This window comes from Sorex araneus, chromosome 3 (genome assembly GCF_027595985.1).
Source record: "Sorex araneus isolate mSorAra2 chromosome 3, mSorAra2.pri, whole genome shotgun sequence".
NCBI classification, from domain to species: Eukaryota; Metazoa; Chordata; class Mammalia; order Eulipotyphla; family Soricidae; genus Sorex; species Sorex araneus.
The window spans coordinates 158006377-158029355 of NC_073304.1; the positions used below are offsets into that span (position 1 = coordinate 158006377).

The 22979-nt window shown below is 42.0% G+C and overlaps 1 protein-coding gene across 5 annotated transcripts in view; it reads left to right on the forward strand.

The window, feature by feature from the left end:
* ARHGAP32 (Rho GTPase activating protein 32) overlaps positions 1-22979 on the forward strand; it is a 259745-nt gene that overhangs the window by 113622 nt on the left and 123144 nt on the right. For all 5 annotated transcript variants that reach the window (XM_055133619.1, XM_055133617.1, XM_055133621.1 and 2 more), the window contains 2 exons: positions 14924-15032; positions 22535-22626. In XM_055133619.1, coding sequence (XP_054989594.1) covers positions 14928-15032; positions 22535-22626 — 197 coding nt within the window. In that variant the 5' untranslated portion in view covers positions 14924-14927. The remainder of the gene's footprint in view (positions 1-14923; positions 15033-22534; positions 22627-22979) is intronic.

Here is a 22979-nt window from a genome sequence, read left to right on the forward strand (position 1 = left end):
TACATCTCTCTCTTTTTGTTTTTAAACCTCAGGTACTGTCTTAGAAAAGGGATTGCTATGCCAAAATAGATGTTCGTGCATTTTGAATTTTGGTAGATTTTTTCCCCCCAGGTTACCCCTCATGGGGTTTGTACCAATTTATATTCCCATATAAAGCACATGTTTATTTTTCCTGTCTTCCTCCAGTATGTTAGCAACTTTTAAAAATTTTTGTATCTAACATTGGGGGAGGTGACTGGGCACTGGTGGAGGGATATAAACAAAATGCAAACATGAAAGTTCATAAGTTTGTAACTGCAACTCATGGTGATTCACTAATAAAAAAAATCTTTGTATCTAATAGATGAAATAAAAAGTACCTTACTGTGTGTGTGTGTTTTTCTCCTGTTATGAGTGAAGTCAAATACTTTCTATAACTCTTTAAGATTCTTTCATATTTTTCTGCTATTTAACCTTTTTGTTTTTGGGTTTTGAGTCATGAGCATTTGTAGACTAGGCACTTATATTAAGAGAATGAACCATTTTTTGATGTCTTCAAGGTTTTTTTCCCCCCCCCTCAACTACTTTTGGCTTTGCGCATAGTTCTTTGTTAGGGAATATTGAGAAACTTGCATTTGTTTTATTAGCCTTTTAGTTTTAAGACTTCTTAAAATTATAAGAACGTATGCACTTTGAGATGACAGAAGCTTTCCTGGGAATTTCCTTTATGGTTTTATGTTTAAGTCTTTGATCCGTTGAAAATTAATGTTGATATGTGGAGTGAAGAAGGGATTAATTTTAATTGTCAGAATATTTGGAAGATGACTGGGTTTTGTGGCATAGAGAGACTTCAGTGACTCTTGGATGTTTTAAATGATTATTCAGATCAAGATTTGGTATAGCCTTGTCTTCAGTGGAAATTGTTAGAATAGTTTACTAGATATGTCTGTGTCCATCGTTTTCCTTATTAGCTACTATCTAGATGAACAATTTGACTTTGACCTGACTCTTGGATATGCCGTAGCCAGGCCTCCAGACCCTGTGCTAGGCTATTTCATTTGGGGTGTGGAGGGGGGTGGGTGAGGCCCCTGCACACCCAAACGAAGCCAACCACAGCAGCTGAAACCTCCAGAACCAACTACCACTGTGCTCACGGCCGCTTTCCACACGCTCAGACAAGCCTCACCCATGAGTCAATCTATTCCTGGAAACTGCGTGGCCACATTTGCAGCCACGAGACATCTCATAGTTTACATCACCAATATACCAAGAGTAGCATGCCACATTTAATTGGGTTTAAAGCAGAAGGCAAACCAGTCCTAGGGGGAAATATATTTATATAGATATATATAAGCACACAAGGCTCAACCTTTAACAACATGTTACCAATCTCTTGTAGAAGGACTTAATGGCTTCTGGGTGAAATACAACAATCTCCACACACTTTCCTTTAAGGAAACTTTTTTTGACCATTAAATTCATAATAAGCAATACAAAATAAATTACTTCGATTTGCTTTGGGGGCAGGGTTTTGGGTTCGGGATGGAAACATTTGAAATATGAAGGTGGGAAGGTGTAATAATGGTGGGATTGGTGTTCGAATATTAAATGTAATCAAATATTGTGAACAGCTTTATAAAAATAAAATAAAATTTAAAAAAATTTAAAAAATAAACTGATTTTAAAGTATGTCAACAAATTTTGGTTTCTAGTAGGAATATTTTTGGTGCCCTGCCATTCAATATAGATTGACTATATAAAAATTAAAGTGGTCAGATGAAAATAGAAGCATTTTATAAGTAGTAGTTTTATTTTTTTAAAAAATTTTTGCTTTTTGGGTCATACCCAGTGATGCACAGGGGTTACTCCTGGATTTGCACTCAGGAGTTACCCCTGGCAGTGCTCAGGGGATGGTATGGGATGCTGGGAATCGAACCCGGGTCGGCCGTGTGCAGGGCAAACGCCCTACCGCTGTACTATTGCTCCAGTCCCAGTAGTAGTTTTACTGAAAGGAAAGAAGGTATGATATAAGCAAAGTCTGCTAGCTGCTTCTTTTCGTTATTTTCAAATATGTAAATGTACAAGTAGCTCAAGTTGATATCTTCAAGTCGCTCCAATCAGACATCATAGAAAATTAGGATTTACCAGTTTGCTGCTGTTGAATCCTGAGTATCAGACACGCCTCTGGTTGTTACCCAGCAAGGTGTCTGCGCAACAGCAGTGCTGTGGTTGGTGTCACACGTGATGTACTTTTCTCCGACTTCCCAGCTAGTTCTTTTTCTTGCTGTCTGCGCCTCTGCATGGCATAAAAAGCACTTGGGGTTTTTGTCGCAGTTGTCAGAGTCTCGTAGCACTGATTTATTTATTTTTCTGTCAAAGACCTGGGTTGTTTGGCTGTCGTGTTCTCTTTGGGTGCTTGAGGGAGGCGTGGGTGGCAGTGACTGTGGAGGGAAGGAAATCCGGGTGTTTGTCAGAAGGTGTCAAGTTGGGCAGGTCTGTGCTTATCTCTTCTCTGCATCTCGATCCCCCATGTCATCTCTGATGGGTTCCCTTTCTGTGCCTGGCCCAGGAGACCCTGTCTTTGATTTATCATTACCCCCCCCCTCCTTTTTCTCATTTACCTCTCTGAAGTCTAAATTCTCTAACGTCCAGAAATCAGGGAAGCCGGGTATTTTGAAAACACCAGCTTCCCACATACTCACTGGACATTTCGAGAAGAGAACAATAACAACAAAAAAGTTAGTAACCCCCCGAGAATTGGTGAGAAAGCACCTTATTTGGGCCGCGCATTTGGCGAAGTAGGTCACGGAGCCTCGGGCAGTGGGAGGACCTGGATGGGCAGGTGGAGCCGTCAGACGGATGGACTGACAGACGCAGTGAGTGTGCTGTCAGTGATTTCCTGTCTGTGGCTGTAATTAAGACCCGGGTCTGTGGTAGCCACACACCCGAGTATGAGCCGGTAGAGCCTTCACACCCCGGCGTCGCTCCTCTGGCTCCCGGGCCCAGAGGATCCAATGTGTTAAATGCGAAATGGAGACAGAGAGCGAGAGTAGCACTTCGGGAGATGACAGCGTCTTTTGGGTGGACTCAGAAGTGACATCGCAGGGGACCGACCATGAAGAGGGGGACGGGGAAGAAGAAGAAAAAGATTCCAGGTAACTCTGGCCCTGGCACACCTCTTGCTGCCCTCCCCCTCCCCCCCCCCCCGCCTCCTTTCCCGTACCCTCTGCCCCCGTCTGTGGTCTGGGTCTCTGTTTCAGCGAGACTTGCAGTTCCCTGTGCAAGAGGACAGGTTTCTAGTTGTAGAGAGCACTCTTCATTCCACAACTTGCCCCGAGCTTGTAAAACAGATTTTAAATGACTCCTTAGAACACCAGTGAGAGAAGATGTTAAACAGGTTCTGTAGTAGCATTTCAGGAATTGCAGGTAGAGACAAAGAATGAACTACTACCCCTTCCTGTATCTGATTTGTAGCTAATAGATTTGATCTGCATGGGAATCTGAGAGATTTTTCTTCCCCTCTCTCTCTCTCTCTATATATATATATTTTTTTTTCCTTTGGTGTGGGGGGGTGATAATTCCACTGATCTTATTCATATGTATAAAATCTTTTGATTAAGTACATATTGGTTGTTTCACTGATCTTATTCATATGTATAAAGTCTTTGGATTAAGTACATATTAATTCATGACATTGAGCCTTACTCTTCTCCTGGACTTAATAACTTACTGCTCTTTCTCCCCTCCCAGTCTCTCTTGGTTTGACTCTCTAGTGTCATTTCCTAGTAGACGTGTTTAAGGCTATGCACCCCGCTGAAACACGTGCTCCATGCTCTCTGACACTGGTGAATGGAGTGGTCTCACTTGGCTTGTGGGAACGGGATACAGACCGTTTCTTAATTCGGTTGTAATGGTGCAGATTTTATGAGGCTTTATTCTGGCTTTCCTTTTTCAGACAAGGTTAGCAAATTAATATTTTTGGAGGCATTAAAAATCTCCTGAAGAAGTCTGAACTGCATGTTATCACTGCCACCCACAAGGCTAATTAAACATCTTTTATAATTTTACCTATGAGTACTTGGGTAGGTGAACATACCATTATTTTTCTTCAGATCTTGTCTTTGTGTTTAATGTTCAAAAGAGTCTCCCCCTTTCTGAAGTTAAAGAATTTCTTTACCCACAGATTTTATTTTTAAATCAGGATAAGTGACAAGGCAGCGGGGGGGGGTGACTATTAGGAACACTCAATAATATTAATTTTGCGAATCATCGGTTAAACAAACAAGTGTTTTAATTCTTAAAGAATAACTTAATGTTCAAAGGGTAAAATGAACTCTTTTATTAGTATGAAATTCTAATTTTGTCTCAACTTCCCCATTCTCCCCATAATTTTATTTATGTAAATCACTTCTCTTCCATGGCATGCTAATGTTACATACAGTTTCTAGCTTGACAAATGAACAGTGTCTTAAGAACAGTTAGAATGAAGTATTTGTTTGCATTAAAACGGTTTGTCTTATTACTGAAGTTGTCAAAGGCATTTTCCAATGTTTACCAGAGGAAACAATGTGGGTTTCGTTCTTGTAAGAGATAGGGTCTGTCAATGTTGATTTATTTATTAGGCACAGAGTTTGTATGGCATTTCCTTTACATAGTCAGATTTAAAAGTAAATCTGTGTCCCATTGAGCTTGCGTTGCCCCAAGGAGTATGTGACAGCCATTCCATCCTGAGAAACTCAGTCTGCATAGTACCAGTGCAAGGGCTTCAGGACACCCTGATCCCCCGTAGGGCATTTCTCTCCAGTATAGTATTTCGTTATTGAGTACTGGCATGGCTCTCCCAAAACAAAAATCTCTTTGAGATTTGATCTTCTTTTCTACGTAAGTTTAGTAAGGAGATTGGGGTCAGGACACGTTTCATGCGTTTCAGGCAACACTGCTCATCTGCTTGGCAGTAAGACCCAAGGAAACCCTTCAGGGCAGTGTTCCCGCCCCAGTACCTAGCAGAGCTGCCTGTGTGTGTCAGCTGAGGGGTGGGTGGCAGCTGTGACACTGCGAGAACCACATTGTAGACTCCGTGTGGGATGTGGGGATGGTTTTTGTAGAATACATGTAGAAAGTAAGAACTGTTCAGGAATGTTCTTGCGCACCTCAATCATGCCAACACACAGTAACCCAACTGACAAGACTGGTTGCATTCTGCTTAAATTACACACACACATACACACAACGACATGGATTGTGTATTCTTTTTATCTGAATAGTTTCCAAGGTGGGCTTGAACTTATGGAAAGAATAGTCCTGTGTCATCTGATGGGCCACGGCTTAGTCAAGGCTCACTGCGCCTGGGATGGATGTATCTGGTGCTCCCGGCTAGAGCTGTGTGGGGAGGAAAGACTTGTCTAAAGAGAGCATTTGTGTGTGTCCTGCGGCTTGGCATCGCACACACTTCTGGTCTCGGCTAGAGGAAAGGTTGCTTTTCTCACATACTAGCTCTGTGGAGAGTTGTCCAATCTTGTTCATATTTGTCTGTGAAGTTCAGAGTTGCCTACCACTAACTAACAAGTCTCTTGTTTTCTGATCCCATTTAGAGTGAAGGTGGTTTTCGCCATATCATTTTGGTCAAATAGTTTTTTAGACTGGCACTCAGTGATCCTGAGTCCAGAGAATAGAACTGCCTTTAGGAGGTCACATAAGCACTCTGTAAATAAGGGGGAGTTGGATGCAGAAAAGGAAAGACAAATGCTTTAATTCTTGTAAGGAAGGACATTATATTTAGAAGTTGTTATGTGTAGTATAAAAGTATATATGTAGTATGAAAAGCCAAATATGTTCAGTACTGCATGTAACCATCTTTGGTTATATTAGTACATTAGTTACCTGCAAAGTGGGTATTTCCTCCCAGTTACCAGATGTGTAAATTTTGGCTCAGAAAGCCACATAGAACACATTGTCAGTTCAGAGTGGAACGTAAGATTTAACCCAGGAGTAACTGGAGTTGAAAGTGGAAAACTTTAGCTTTATAAAATATTTCTTAAACCTATGTGCTATTAAATGTTAATTCACTGACAAAAGCAATAACTTTGAAGGGGAAATCGCTGATATCTCAGTTCTGAAATTTATTTGGATGAGTTTTTGAGTAGCTGGGCTGTATAGATTTTGCAGCCAATGTAAATGAGAGGTAATACAAAGATAGAACTGCTAAGGCACTGAGGAATTGTTACCAAATCACACTCATGAAAGGTTCTAGTATTTCGGCATGTGAGGGTAGAAATGTCTATCAAATAATCCTATTTCAGTCTTTCAAAAATTACATGAGAGGCAGATATGACGATGTATACTTTGAAACAGTTACGAGATTTAATAGTGTACACATTTTAATTTCTTACCATGTCTTTATTAGCTTATAGCATCACACGACTAATGATAGCTTATGAACTTGGTGCTAGATTGGTTGGTAGTTTTTGTTCTCTGCCTTAGTTGAAATGGTGCCATGAATTTATTGTCATAGGGCTGGAGAGATAGTACAGAGGTCAAGGCAGTTGCCTTGTTTGTGGCCACCCCCAGTTAGTCCCTGAGTTTCTCTTGCAGTGACCCCCTGAGCACAGAGCCAGGAGTTGGCCCTGGGCACCACAGCATGTGAGAGTATTGTTTCTTGTAGATTTCTTGCAGTGTTCAAATACAGAGTGATGATGTCTAAGTAGCCCCGGAAACCTGTAAACCAGTCTCATAGTTGTTTACTTTAAATACCATGCCTGTTCTTTTGTTTGCCTCACAAATTCTTGACTTTGGAAGTCACCGTCAGTTTTTATGGGCTTGGAAGGGTAGAGAGGTAGCATTAACAATTAACCATTGGCAGGTATCACACAGAAGCCCATTTTAGATCCTGTGACTTCTCACAGGCCTCTCATTCTCAGTAATGATCACTGCGGATGATGCCACAAATAGGTGTATTTTTCAGCAAAGGTGATGCTTTCATTATTCTGGAATCTGAGATTGGAGTATAGGTTAGTCCCTACACTATTTTTTTCGACATTAAATTAACTTTCAGTCAGCATCTTCCTACTAGTGTTACAAAAATAATAAATAGTTGCAATGAGAAGATTCTAGTGTGGAAATCCCTGTATCTCAGAAAACTCATGGGGCATTGGAGTCTAGCCACTAGGTTGCCTTTATAACCTGTGAAATGAGTCTGGCTTAACCATGGGGCATGCTAATACAAGACGTTCTTGGTATTTCAGTAATTAAACTCTTTGGGATGGAATCCAAGGTGAGCCTTTCTTGTATCAGTGTGACTTTTTTTGATGTTCAAGAGGAGATTTAGACATCTGACCTATATAAGATTATATATTAGCTCCTTTTTAATTGAGTTACTGCCTTAAAATAGAAAATGCCTATTTTCCATGGGGGCTGGGTCACAGGCCTTTTGGTGGTGGTGAGTGGACATGTATGGCCTTGGCGTATACAAGTCACTAAATACAGGTCACTGTGCACTCCTAGACCATAAATGTCAGTACCACTGTAAACACCTTCCCTTCAATGTAATCCCTTCAATGTAATAATTATTTTTTTAAGTTAAATGAAATTGTCAGGGAAAACCAACCTATTTTCCTTAAACTTTGCCCTCTGTGTACACATAGTTACGCATTTAAACTTTGCTAATGAAAAAATATTCCAAACTATTAAAACATTTAATAAAGAAATATGGCTCATTTCTTTTTGAAAATACTTTCAAAAGACTATAATCTTGAGAAAGCAAAAAAGAAAAAATTCAGTTCTTTAATTTGGGGAGTTGGGGGGTCTAGGCCACACCCAGCAGTGCGTGGGGGAACCATGCAGTGTCTGGGGTTGAACACGACTGTGTCATAGCAAGGTCCTTAACCCCCTGTAGTATCTCTTGGCCTTGAGGTCCTTAGTTTTACAGTTCTCCGGGCTTTTCCTTTCCATGAGTGAGTAGTTACCCATTCTGCCATTCTGTGCTCTCATACCCGGGTTTGTATTTTCTCTGTTAGCATTTGAAAACGGAATCATCTTCCCACCCATGAGTACTGTTCTTCCCTGCCACCTCTCTCTCTCTCTTTCTCTCTCTCTCTCTTTCTCTCTCTCTCTCTCTCTCTCTCTCTCTCCCCCACACCCACCCCACCTTCTCTGCTTCCCATTCTTTCATGATCTTCAGAATACATTCATGTCTCTTTCTTTCAGCCTCCTTCTCCCTGGATGACACTCTTGGTACCCGTTCACTTGCCACCATTGTACCATCTCACTCCCAATCTTGTTTTTTTGATGTTTACTTTTTTTTTTTTGGTCATTCACTCAGGTTTAATTTTATACATCATTGTTCAGTGTTTACTGTTGCATTTTATGTAGATCCCATCTAACGCACCTGCTTTGAGTCATTTATTATTAATGGATATTTTCTTGTATTTTGTTCAGATAAGTTCTATGGAGGTTGTACTCTGATTTTTAAAAAATTAATTATTTTTTAAAATTGAATCATCATGAGATACACAATTGCAAAATTGTTCAGACTGGGTTACAGTCAAACAATATTCCGGAATATCCGTCCCATCACCAGTATAAATTTCCTACCAATAGTGTGTCCCCAGTTTCCCTCCCACCCCACCCCCAGCCTGCTACCTCTAAGGCACTTTTCCTCTCTCTCTCTCTCTCTCTCTCTCTCTCTCTCTCTCTCTCTCTCACACACACACACACACACACACACGCACACACACCTTTTGGGCATTATGGTTTGCAGTACAGGAACTGAAAGGGTATCATGGATATCCCTTTACCTCCTTTAAGCACTCATTCTTGTCTAGTGTACTCTGATTTCTTGCATATACTCAAATGCTTGGACCTCAGTGAGTTTAAATTATAGATTTTAGTCTTCATGTTGGGAAATGCCTTTCTAAAATATGTTATTATCTTTCAAAAATTTTCATTCTCTATTAATTTTTGCTTACTTATGCTTTGTTTGGGGGGCCACATGTGGTGGTTTTCAGGGCTTACTCCTGGCTCTGTGTTCAGGGGTCACTCCTGGCAGGATTTGGGGGACTGTATGGGGTGCTGGAGATTGTACCAGGGCTGCTCATAGACAAGGCAAGAGCATTAACCCCTGTACTCTCTTTGGCCTGAGAGAGAAGTTTTGTGTTCTTCTATAGATATATACATATAACACACTTACATAATATATGTTCAGGTTTCTTCAGCCTTGCAGCTTCATTCAGTATGTGTATCCTGGCTGTTCTGACAGCCAAATTTATGCTGTTATTGGTTTTTTAAATGTGCCTGTCAAAGTTACGCTTTTGACTCTGAAGCGAAGTCCTTGCCCCTCGTTACCTCCCTCTGCGCTGTGTCCTGCAGAAGTTCCATGAGGTCCAGCCTCTTCCTCGATTCCCGCAGATGCAGGCACTCACGCTCCATGCCCTTCACATCGATTGTTATGTTTCTTTACATTATAGTTTTCCAGTTTCCATACATTTTTTGGGACAGGTATTTCATTTCCTGTGGTGAGAGCAGGGTTCTAGCCTTCCCCAACCAGTTTTTCTTGTGGTTTGTCTGTCTGTCTGTCTGACCCTACCTGATTTTCTATTATTTGCCTCCCAGAAGTTGACCAGGATCTCTGTAGTCTTTTCCTGGTTGTGTGACAGATTGACTTCCCTTTCTTCTCTCACAGACTTTTCAGAGTTCCATTTCCCCGTCATCACCATGCTGAAGTGGGGTCTTGCAGGCTAAATGCTCTCCCACACTCCAAATGACTAAGAAGGGTTCACAAGTGCCGTTTTTCTTATTTGAAACACAGGGCTAATGACAGTGTGTCAAATGCAGTCAGGGAGAGGTAGAATGGAAGTGAAGGTGCTATTAGCAAAACACAGGGCACCCCCAGCACAGCTCAGCCTGCTAGGGACCCATGATGGTTGGGTGCTGCTTGGGGACCACACGGACTACCCACCTTTGGTGCAGGGGTGGGGCTCGGTGGGTGGTCAGGCGGTTGGGATTGTATTCAGGGTCTTGCACAGACTATGCATGTGCTTTATCAGTTGAGGCACATCACCCCAGCCACCAGAGGCCACTCTTAGGAGCTATGCAATAACATCTGAAATAGCCAGAAATAAACTGAACAAAGAACTCTAGACCTTGGCCAATGAAATGTAAAACATTGTTGAAGAAAAGGAAGTTTATTGGAAATAAAAAGAATATATCTTGTGCATAACTGGCAATATTTTACCTCCTAAGCATGTGAGTTTATGTTTAAAAATGTGATCAGAATGCTTTTCAAACTCTACGTAAGTTCATTTTAGCTAATTTATTGTTGGGTTGGGGGCAAGGGTGGTGGCCAGAAAACCCAGCAGAAGCAGATATTATCACTCACTTTCTTGGTGAGGAAAATCTAGTGTTTCTGGCACACTTGGTATGGTAGATTGGATAGCAAATACATGGGGAGATTTGCATACAGTGGAAGGTAGCTTCTCAAAAGCCAATGGAGACAATGTGTTGTTCACTAAATACTTTGGGGGAAACTGGATATGTATCTGTGGAAAATAAAGAAAACTTGGAGTCCAGTGCAGTAATACCAGGGATAAATTCTCAACAGAGATATAAGTGTATTGAATAAAGTCATAAAAAGTTTTAGAAGGAAACATGGGAAAATAAATATCTTCTGACTTGGTTAAGGCATTTTGAACTGTGACTTAAAAAGCAAAATTCCCAAAAGGAAGAATTGTAAAATCCAGCTTTGTAGGATATAGAACTACCGGAATGGTCAAAACAATGGCAGGACAAATAACCTCAGACATATTTGGGACGAACCCACTGTCAAAGTGATGGCTGATCTCTTTAGTATAGAAAGAAAGAAAAGTAGGTAAAGAGAAGACTGACAACCTAGTTTTGAAAAAATGTCTAATGTGTATATATGTATACATACATTTCTGTAGTATATATGTATGTATATATATATAGATACTGCTCTTGAGAATTTGTTTTTCAGATGTACTTGAATGAAAACAAATATTTACCTCCATGTCACATTATTTACAATAGAAAAATAGGAAAAGTTAGGGAATTATCAAGTACCCACCGATAGGGGACTGGTTAATGAAATATACAGTAAAATACTATACATAAATACTTATACAGTTGTATAAGCAAAGCATCAGAGAACCAGAAATAAAAAGAAAGACTAGGGAAATTAAAATAAAGGGGCAAAGTTCTGTTGTTACTTACCAGTTACTCCAAAAATCAAAAAACGATCTCCCTGGCATTCAGCAGTTCCTGTGGTATATACTTCTCGGGCACTTTATCTCTCAAACGCCTCTGTGGAATTTCAAAACTGTTGAGTATTACATTTCACAAGTTACAAATAAGAACATTATGTAAATACAAAGTTGTGTCAAGGGTTTAGATAATTTTTTTTTTTTAACGAGCAAAGGCTGGTTTCCACAGTTTGAGAAAAGTATTTTTCTCTTTGTTCTTTCTTGTGATAGAAAAGAACAAGTCAAGTTCTGGAGATGTTTTACAGAAAACTCAGGATTATGGTTTTGGAGTCTTCAGGTTTTATGGCTGGCAGTTTGCTCTGGCTTTTTCATTAGTTGTGAAACGACAGTTAAACTCTCTAATGGTAAATTTGTACATCATTTAGAAAGCATCAAACACAAGAGCCAAACAAACAGATATTAAATCTTTATGGAATTGATTCATTGTTACATGATGCAAAATGTATATAAACTTATATTTATACCCTTTAAAATCATATGTTAATTTTTGCCAATTAATTTTTGCTTTGTATTTTCATTAAGGTATGACTTACATGTAATAAAATTCACACATCTTAAATACATAGCTTGAAGAATATCCATAGTGATAAGTGTATAAACTTATTAACCACAAACCCAACCAAGATACAGATTATTTCCAGTACCCGACACAACCTGGCCAGTGCCTCTCCCAAATGTTGCCATTCTGACTCCTGTCCTAATAGTTACTTTTTGTCTGTCTTTGGACTTCATGTAGTAGAATGTGTTAGTGGTGCTCTCTGTTCCCCAGGGTTATTGAGCTGTAACTGACATATATATTGGGGAACATGATATTTTTCTGTAGTTACTGAGAATAATGGTATATATTAGTTTAAATAGGAAAATTATAGTGCTCAGCTCTCCTATGTATTTGAGGTGTTTTTGTTTTTGCTTTTGGGGGCCATACTTGGCAGTGCTCAGGGCTTACTCCTGGCTCTGTGCTCAGGGATCACTCCTGGCAGGCTCGGGGAACTATTTGGAATCTTGGATATTGAATCTAGGTCACATGTATGCAAGGCAAGTGTCCTACCCACAGTATTAAAACTCTTGTCCCATGTGAGGGTTTTGTTTGTTTATTTTTACTTATTTGTTTGTTTTACTTATTCCAAGAAATGTTTGTGGAAATTTCTTACTGTGATTGTAGTTTATTTTTCTTCTTGTTCTTTCAGTTTTCTTTTTTCTTTTTTTTTTTTTCCTTTTTGGGTCACACCCATCAGTGCTCAGGGCTTACTCCTGGCTCTGAATTTAGGAGTTACTCCTGGTGGTTCTTAGGAATGGGATGCTGGGAATTGAACCTGGGTCTGCCACATGCAAGGCAAACGCCCTACCCGCTGTACTATCACTCCGGCCCTCTTTCTTGATAGATTTAAAGCCATTACATTTTGTATATAGATTTTATTGTCCTCTTGATTTGACACTTTTGTGACAGCATGTCCCTATTGAGTTGAATTGGGATTTTAAACGCCATTGCTTTCTATTGAGATGGAATTTGCTTGCCACAAAATCCATACTTTTGCAATATAAAATTCAGTGGTTTTTAGTACATTCACAAAGTTGCACATTTGTGACCACTTGTTTTTAAATATTTCAGGAGGGAGTTTTCTTTTGTGGTTTGGGCCATGCTTAGCAGTGCTCAGAAGTTGCTTCTTGGTTCTTTGCTCAGGGTTCACTCCTGGTAGTGTGTGTGTGGGGCACCATGTATGGTGCTGGGCGTCAAACTGGGTGAGCCATGTGCAATTAAAGTACCGTCCGTCCCCCACCCCCTGTAAGATGCATTTTATATATATGCTAGATGTGTATATATATATACATGTATGTATTAAAATGTTTGAAAGCATAGTTTTATGGCAGTCCTTTAGGGAAGAACCAGTATTATTTAGAATTATTGGCAAAGTTAAATGCATTTCGCATAATAAAGTTTTTAGACTGTTGAAATTAATTGGGAAAAGAGAGTGATGAGTAAATATGTAGGCTGAGATACTTTATTTCAACAAATCTTTCAAAAGCTTTTACCCACACATCACTCTGCCCTGAAAATTCTTAATTCCATTAAGAATTAAAAAGTTAATTGAAAAATTAAGAGTCACGATTAAGTGACTCTTCATCTCTCCTTGACTCCTGGCAGCCCCCAGTGTACTTCCTGCCTCTCGTAAATTGAGGGTTGCTGAGTTTTCTTGCCAGTGGAGTGATAAGGCAGGTCGTCTCCGTGCCTGACTCCTTTCCCCAGTTGGCACCGTGTTTGCATGCCCCGTGTGCCAGCGTGCGTTGGCACTCTCTTCTCTCTTCTCTCCCTCTGTGATGACGGGTGGTCATGCGCACAGGACGCTGCCCTTTCCCTGGGGCGTCCGTGTGTGCTTGTGGCTCTAGTGCTCACCGCATGCTGTGGCACTGGCGCCCTGGATGCAGTGCTCCCCGGGGTCCCACACGGTTGTGGCCCTCAAGTCCTGAGTTACAGTGCGTGCACTTCTTAGCGGTGCTCCCACACGCTGGGCTGGGGCATGCCTGGGGTCACATTCGGTGTGCTCTGGGCATCTCAGATGGCCCTGCCATGAGCCCGCGCTCTTCCCACCTCAACGGCCAAGTCACACTTATTGGATGAGTTAGGTGCATTTTATTTATTGACCTGTAGGTTGTTCCAGCTCTTTTTTGGCTATTATGAGTAACACGTGTAAGGGTTTCTTTCTTTTTTTTTTTTTTTTGGCGGGGGCGGGAGGGGGGAGGTGTCAAATCTGGTGATGTTCAAGGGTTACTCCTGGCTCTGCACTCAGGAATCACTCCTGGTGGTGCATGGGGGATCATATGGGATGCCGGGGAACCTGGGTTGGCTATGTGCAAGGCAAACCCCTTGCACATAGCCAACCCAGGTTCTGTATTATGGCGCCAGCCCCATGTGAAATTTTTTACACAGGCTCTTGGTGGATGTTTTTAGTTTCCTTGCTTAGATACCTAGGAGTCAGGTGGCTCCTTCTGGAGGTATCTGTTTGTTTATCTGTTGGAGGAAATGCCCAACTCTTTTTTTATAATGGCTAACATTGATGTTTGGAGGCTGCGGTTACATCACATGCTTGCCCTGGGGTCCATTGGTTGTGAAACTCTTAATATCCTTGGCTTGAAGTTGGAGACATTGATTTGATTTTTGCCTTTAGTTCATCATGCCTTTATCTGTTCTTGTCTTTTGAATGTAAACAAGTATGCTTTATTTTTCAAAGTTTTCCCTCTATCCGCTTTTTGCCTTGGCCAGTGAGATGGACAGTTCAATCCTTGGGCCCGGGGCTCTGGTGCTGCACAGGCCCTGTAGTGCCAGGGGTCTGCTGCGTGCACCTACACCAGCAGTGCTTCGACAAGGTCATTCAGTGCCAGAGATGGAACCAGAGTCCTATGAATGCCAGCACATCCCTGACCCCTGCTCTGCATTGCCCCAACCCCTGCTCTGCAGACCCTTAACCCTCATTTTTATCGCCTGGAATAAAGGCGGGTGTTTAATCAGTTGATAAAGACTCCGCTGTTGGAGAAATAGAGAACCAGTACAAGCCATGAAAGCTGTTGGAACCAAACATCTAATCTGACATCACTTATCTGTTCTCCAAATTGTGGCCATCGGGAAGCTTTCACCAAGGTGGGAATGCTTATCTGTCTCCTATGTCGATCCCTAGGAAGATGAAGTCCTCGGTACATTCTGAAGAGGATGATTTTGTCCCAGAATTACATCGAAACATTCACCCTCGAGAGCGGCCTGATTGGGAAGAAACGCTTAGTGCAATGGTAAGACAAAGTTATGTCTGTGCTTATATGAATATTTGAGTATGGGGCCAAGAACCAAGGAAGTGTTACTCACAGGAAGGATATTTTAGCTTTTACTCCCTCTCCCCCGTGACTCTTTATTATGTAAAGAACCTATTCTAGGCACTATTTTAGACTCTCTGAGCAGATCCCTAAACAAAACACACGTTACTTGCCTTCATGGAACTTTCATTTTTGGGGGTCAAAGGAAAAGCTAATAATTGCGTAGATAATATGCCAAGTGGTGCTAGGTGTTCCTGCAGGAAATTTGGGATGTCCTTGTTGAGTAGTGGGATTGCAGAATACTTTTGAAAATTAAAGAATATATTAAAAAAAGTCTTCAGTTTGTAGTCTGTAGGGTAAATGTTACTACTTTGTGAAAGGGTAATGATAGAAAATATTTGCCGAGCATTTGCTTAACTGTTAGGCTTAAACGGTTTAAAGGCACTTTTGCATTTTGACGATAGCGGTAGTGAACATGCTAATTAAATTCCACAAGGAAAATAAGAGGTCAAAACCTTAATGTTGAGGGCTGGAGACATAGTCCAGTGGGTAGGCTGCTTGCCTTGCATGCTCTGGGTTCCATTCCTGGCATCCCATGTGGTTTTCTGAGCCCTGTCTGGAGTAATTCCTGAGCACAGAACCAGGAATAAGCCTGAGCATTGCTGGGTGTGGCCCCAAAACAAAACACAGATTTAAAGTAGCGGTGTCCGAGAGACTCAGTTCTGACTCATGTCGTGCATACGCCCGACTCCTGTATACTCCCCCTACACCACTCAGTTCTCAGAGCCCTGGGTGCATCCTGGGATCACCTGAGCATGTCCAGGGTAGCATGACAGTCCCCGACAGCACAGGGCCCGGGCACCACTGCATCCTCAGTTCTTGCCTGGCACAGAAAGTAGGGAAGCCCCCCTTGCTCCCCCTCCCCAGCTCCGGGCCTCCTAATTGCTGCCTCCGCCCCACAAAACAGCCACCACAGCATCATGATTGGAGGGGCTTCCAATGGCTCAGGGCCCGCCTTGACAGCGTGTGGTCCTGAATTCCAACCCTGTGTCCTGCACTGCCCTTTATGCCCCAGCATGGCATGGCCAGGCGTGTGGGCAGGGAGGGACGGGGCACCACCAACCACCAAGTCCTGTGAACCCCGGTGAACCCCACAGCCCAAACCACACGCCAGGTAGTGCCCCTCTGGCCATCGAAGGTGCACACGTCGTCATCATCCACTGCCCCCCAGCACGCACTGCAGCCCTCACCTGGGAGCCCCCAGCCAGGCACGGCCCAGAGGAGCACATGTGCACCCACTAGAGCACGAAGAGCACCAGCCTCAGTGAGCACTGCACAGGAAGTGCAAGCCCCTTAGCCAGGCAGGGGAGGGCGGCTCATCGGAAACAACGGCCAGAGCAACAAAGGGAAGTGAGTGCGAAGGCCTCATGCAGGGTGGGACATGAGAGGGTGACCTGGTACTTTCCTCTCCTCTTCGTTCAGCTGGGAGTGGTGTCTGGTTGGTTTTTTTTGTTTTGTTTTTTTTTTCTTTTTGGGCCACACCTGGTGATGCTCAGGGGTCACTCCTGGTTAATGCACTCAGGAATTACTCCTGGCGGTGCTCAGGGACCATACGGGATGCTGGGAATTGAACCCAGATCAGCCTCGTGCAAGGCAAACGCCCTACCTGCTGTGCTATAGCTCCAGCCCTGAGTGGTGTCTGTTTTTATGAACTTGCCTTCTGCTGCTACTTTAGTTTGCTTATTTTAGTGTTTTCTTCTTCTTCTTTTTTTTTATTGGTGACTGATGATATTTCTGTGAAGTTTGATGTAAATTCTATTTCGGAAGCATAATTAACCGATGATTATAGCATGCATAAATTGGGAAAACTCTATTTTCTGTGAATGAATGTCAGAGGACATTTTCTGAGAGAGAAAATTGTTAAATGACTCAGATCCACACACCCTTTCAGTTGAAATTTAGAAGAGTTTAAAGACTATGTAAACTAGACTGTTAATAGACTAATGGTACTGTAATTGCTGTATTTTCTCTCATGCTGTTTTCTGGGTATTAAAAAATAAAAATGCTGCTGTTTCCAGAGTGGATAGGTAGACTGCTGGGTAGGACATTGGCCTGGGCCCCCCGACTCAGGTTTGACCCCTGATACTGCATTTGTTCTCCCAAGCCCATCCAGCAGTGATCCCTGAGCAAAGAACCAGGAGCAAGGCACCGGCTTGTTTGTGACCCCCAAACAAACAAAATACAACAACAGCAAAAAAGAAAGATAGCATTTAATTTGAGGGTTAAGTCGTATTATATTTGTTCATTTTCAAAAATGTAGCGAGTGGCCAGAATGTGGGAACTGTCTGGACTGCAGGAAGATAGTGCTGGATAAAGCACACATGCTCAAAGGACAACTGAACTACAGATTCAGGAAAGTTTCCTTCAAGTTGTGCAAGGCTCTCAGGCCGCTGTTTGGTTCACTGACTCCATGGTCGTCACTGTCTTTTTGTAAACTGTGGGTTTGTCTGGGGCCACAGTTGTCCTTGTCGTCATTCAGTCTACGGCTGTCGCTCAGAGACATGCATGCTGCTTCGCTGAGTCCGAGATACATGGCCGGAACGGCGGCTTCCCCAGTATGGGAGAACTCATTTTCAAAGGAAGTATTTTCCCTTTCAGTATCCGTGTTGCAAACCACAGTGCCCCAAAGGAAAAGAGAGCGAGACAGACAGAGACAGAGAGACAGACATATAGAGACAGAGAGAGACAGAGAGACAGAGAGAGGAAAGCAAAGCATCCTGGGGGGTAAGGGGTGGGTGGGAGATGGGAAGGAAATGGGACAGTGGTGCTGAGAAACGTACACTGGTGGAGGGATGGGTGTTGGAACACTGTATGACTGAAACCTAATCATAAACAGCTTTGTAAGGGTCTATCTCACAGTGATTAAATTAAAAAAATATTCCAATTATGGCTTGGAAGCTGGTCTCACATGCTGGGGAAAAAGACAGCTCAGATAGAAAAGGGGACACCAAATAAAATGTGGTTGGAGATCCCTCGAGGCAAGGGAGATGCGTGCTGAAAGTAGTCTAGAGACTGAACACAATGGCCACTCAATACCCCTATTGCAAACCACAACACCCAGTTGGAGAGAGAGAGAGACCCAAAGGGAATACCCTGCCACAGAGGAAGGGTGGGGTGCGGGGGAGATGGGATTGGGGGGTGGTGGGAGGGATACTGGGTTTATTGGTGGTGGAAAATGGGCACTGGTGGAGGAATGTGTTTGCGAACATTATATGAGGGAAAAATAAGCTCGAAAATGTGTGAATCTGTATCTGTACCCTCATGGTGATTCACTAATTAAAGAATAAAATTAAAATTTAAAAGAAAAAAATAAATTTTTTGTTTGTTTTGTTTTTTCTTTTTGGGTCACACCCAGCGATGCACAGGGGATACTCCTGGATCATGCACTCAGGAATTACTCCTGGTGGTGCTCGGGGGACCATATGGGATGCTGGGAATTGAAACCTGGTCAGCTGCATGCAAGGCAAACGCTGATATAGCTCCAGCCCCAATAAAATAAAAATGTTTAATTAAAAAAAAAGTTATTTCAAGCTATCAAATAGTCATCATTGCTTATCAAACTATGTCCAAAGAATTCTTTTTAATTTTTAAAATATTTTAAGTCAGTTTATGAGCAAAGAATGGATAAGTAGTAAAAAACACTTTATTAGGAATATTAAATAAGAATAAAAAATAAGCAAGCTTGTTTATATCAAGTAAATTTTGGTGCCCAAGTATCTTAGAGGATTAAAAAAAAATCACAATATTTTGGTTAGACATTGTGATTTAGGTTATTATTGTATTCTATTGTGAGAAGTACTTTCAGTTGAAAGGGAGCAAAAGACCATCTTTTTTTTGGTACTTAGGTATATATTATTTACTTTTAATTATTGGTTATCGAGCAAATCGATGAACATTGGGATGACTGTTACAGTGCTACAATTATTAGTTATCTTTGCACTTGTATTTGATATAGCTAAACATTGCAAAGTTATTTGTTTTCTATTATTATTCATGGAAAAATGAGAGTAGCAAATTCTCAAACTCACCAAAAGTCAAAAGCCTGTTAGAAACATGAGGTGCATGAGGCGATGGTGACTGGCCTTTTGGGGGACCGAGGGGTTTTGGGCAACAGCCATCTGTGCTCAGGGGATCACTCTTGTGGGGCTCAGGAAGCCAGACGTGGCACTGGGGATCGAACCTGGGTTGGCCACATACATGGCAAGAGTATTAACCTCTGTACTGTATCTCTGGCCCCTCTTGAGACTTAAAATACTTCTTTAAGGACGATGCAGCAATGAGTAATGGTTTGCATATGCCCTTGGAGAGAGTGTTTTTATGTCCCGGAGTAGTGCCCAGAAGTGGAATTGCCGGGTCATCTGATAGTTCAATTCTAAGTTTACTGAAAACTCTCCATACTGTTTTCCACAGGGGTTGCACCAGACAACATTCCCACCAACAGTGGCTGAGAGTTCCTTTTTCACCACATCAAAGGGGCATGTCTCCATCACCCTTGGCCCCAGAGTTTAGAGAGGACAAAGACCGAGAAAGAAATCAGTGGGGAGTGGGGGGTGGGGTGGTGGATAGATGAGGACGGGAAGTAATGGGTGAACTGGCATCAGGGTGTCAGTTATACCGGTGATACGGGAGAGTGGTACAGCCACAGATCCCAAATAGGGACCCAGCATCACTGAACACAGATCTAGGCTGTAACCACTGAAACTGGAGTGTGGCTGTCAGGTTGGCAGGCGAGGAGGGGGTGGGAATATGAGGACACGAATGGAGGGAGGCTGACACAGGTGGTAGGATTGGTGTTGAAATATCGTATGCCTAGCACTCAACTGTCAATAACTTTGTAAATCATAGCCCTTGAATTTAAAAACATGGGGGAAAAAATGCCAAAAAGAAAAATAGATGATGCAGCAGTTTGGACAGCAGGAAATAGAAGGTAGATGGAGACCTCTCTTGCATCATTGTTGTGGGTGAAGGGTTGACAGAATTCCACTTCCTGGCTGCTTGCTTTCACAAGTCAACTACTCACGTAGCGTGGCTGTGCCCAGACATTTACTGTCTTTTCTGCTCTGATGCCCAGTTGAGGGTGGCAAAGGCAGTGCGACCCACAACTCTTAAAATATTTACTATCAGGCCCTTTAAGAAAAAATTTGTGAACCCCACTTCTAGGTTCTAGCTTTTTAACCCAGGGCAAACAGCCACTGAGGGTCACCTCACTGAACATGGGACAGGAAAAGTTTTGCAGGAGTGAAAGATTTCAGAGTGCACAGTACCCCCAAATTCCAAATCATCTGTGCCAGAAATCCAGGCTTTGTAGCAGCACTTTCCCAAGAGGTCATGAGTGGAAAAAGTTAAAGTGGCTCTTTCTAAGCTATCCTCTCATTTTCCTTAACAAGTTATTTCTTGTTTTGTTTTTTTTTTAATTTTTTTCCCCTAGCAGGGAGGGGAAAAATTGATGATGATGAATGTGAATTTAATGGTGAAATAATACGTAGATTATGAAATAACTCTTAAGGCAGAGTATAAGTTAGATGTATAAAAAATTCTCCATACCTCTATCTGGTAATTATAAAATAGAATGGCTTTGATTCTGTCACTAAAAAAAAAAAGTCATTTTTTTCCTTCTCTTTAGAAGACTTATTTCTTCTAGAAGGAGTTGATCTTAAAATCATCTTGATTCAAGAAGAAAGAATAGCTCTTGAAAAATACTCAAGTACTCATGAACTCTTAGCAACTCTATTAACTGTTAACTGTAGCAAGTCTAACTTTGTTAAAGACAAAAGCCTTAAAACACAAAGGGGCTGCAGTGAACGCCAGTGACATATACCAACAGGCTATTTTTATGTGCTCAAGCATCATTGCCATATAGCTTTGAAAAGTCATGATATTTAACACTTATCCAACTTTTGGGGCCTTTTTTTTTTTTCAGAGATAAAGCAGCATTTAAAAAATGGTAGTTGAGAGGCTGGAGTGATAGTACAGCGGGTAGGGCGTTTGCCTTGTACGCAGTCGACCTGGGTTTGATTCCCAGTGTCTCATATGGTCCCCTGAGCACCTCCAGGAGTGACCCCTGTGCATCGCCGGGTTGTGACCCAAAGAGCAAAAAAAAAAAAAAAGGTAGTTGAAGTTGTGAATCGTCACAAACTCAGTTCAACAGCTCATCCCATCCTATGCTTCCCTCTTGTTTATTGTGACATTGGTTATAATAATTCCATTTAATTTTTGGTCACAGAGCTTAGATAATATGGCATATGTGTTTTTTAAGGAGGTATTTTAATTTCCTATATATTTGTCCAGAGTATAAAAACCCTGCTGAGTTTCCAGCTTCTGCTCTCATTTCATTTATATTTATTTTTTGGTTAGGGCCACACTCGGCACAGCTCAGGGATGCCGTGTGTTGCTAGGGATGGAACCTGGTCCTCCCACATGCAGGCTGCCAAGCTTTCTCTCTCTCTCTCTCTCTCTCCCCCCCCCCTCCAGTTTCTTGTCTTTTTTTTTAAAAAAAAATAATACAGTAAAATGTGTCACTGAAATTAAAGATCAGTATTCTGAGTTGAAAGTGTTACATATATCCCTTTGAAATTTCAGTGTGATAAATGCATGTCATAATCTCCTAATTATGTTCACATCACCATTTTCACTTTTATTAATCATTGTAAACAAGGTTATTTTATTTCCACAATTCCCAGGGAAGATTTTAGCTTGTGCCGAGATGCATCATGTATTTGTTGCTTTGAAATTTTATTGCTTATAATGCTCTTTCATGATTTCTTTCATGCATGAATTCCTGTTTTTCTTTTTTTGAGGGGGAGGCGGGGCTCACCCATCGATGCTCAGAGGTTGCTCCTGGCTCTGCACTCAGGAGTCACTCTTGGCGGTGCTCAGAGGCCCCTGTGGGATGCTGGGGATCGAACCCCAGTCAGCTGCATGCTAGGCCAGCGCCCTCCCCACCGTACTATCACTTCAGCCCTGAGTTCCTGTTTTCACAGAAGAATTTTCCCTTTATAGTAGTTAAATATTTTGGTGACTATTTTTCCTCATTCTCAACAATTAGAGTCAATTAAGTTACGACTTTCAGAAGATAATGCTAGGTGAATATATTAGATGAAAATGAACTCTAATTGTTGCTGGGTCAGTAGAATCATTTTAGCTAACTTTTACTCTGGTTTTGTTGTTGTTATTGCTGTTGTTGTTTTTGGGCCACACCCAGTGGTGCTTAGGTTTTCTACTGGCTCTCTGCTGCCCAGGGGTCACTCCTGGCCGTGCTCTGGGGACTATATAGGTGGTGCTGAGAAGGTGAGGGTTGGACTCTTGCAAGGCAGACGCCCGACTCACTGTCCTGTCTCTCCGGACTGCTCACTTGAGCCTGGGCCTTAAAGCATTCCCCTCAAGGACTGGTCATCAATCTCTTGTCCTTGATGTTTTCGAAGGCGAGAGGAGCGGACGTGCCGGAGATTCCAGGAGACCTTTCTCTGAAGACATGCAGCACCACTGCCAGCATGAAGGTCAAACACGTGAAAAAGTGAGTTGGGGTTTTGTGATGGGTCCTGCCCAAATTCTCGTCAGTACAAATCAATTCCTTAAGTCCCTTAAAAAAAAAAAAAAGAAGGCTTTTAGCTGGATCCATATTATTAGCCACATATTTGAATCGATTAAGCTTTTGATGATAATTCTGTAATTCGTGCAAGAGGCCTAGAGTTCGTTGGCGTGTCAGAAAATGTACTGCATTTTCGTTCTCAAAACAACTGTGTCGTTGTCTATTTTGTATTTGTTTCAAGTATCTGTTGAAACGGAACAGCTCAAGTCTGTTTCTTGGAACCATGACTCTGTGCTCTCCCTGCCTTTAGGAAATTCCACTTTGTCATCTGACTTAGA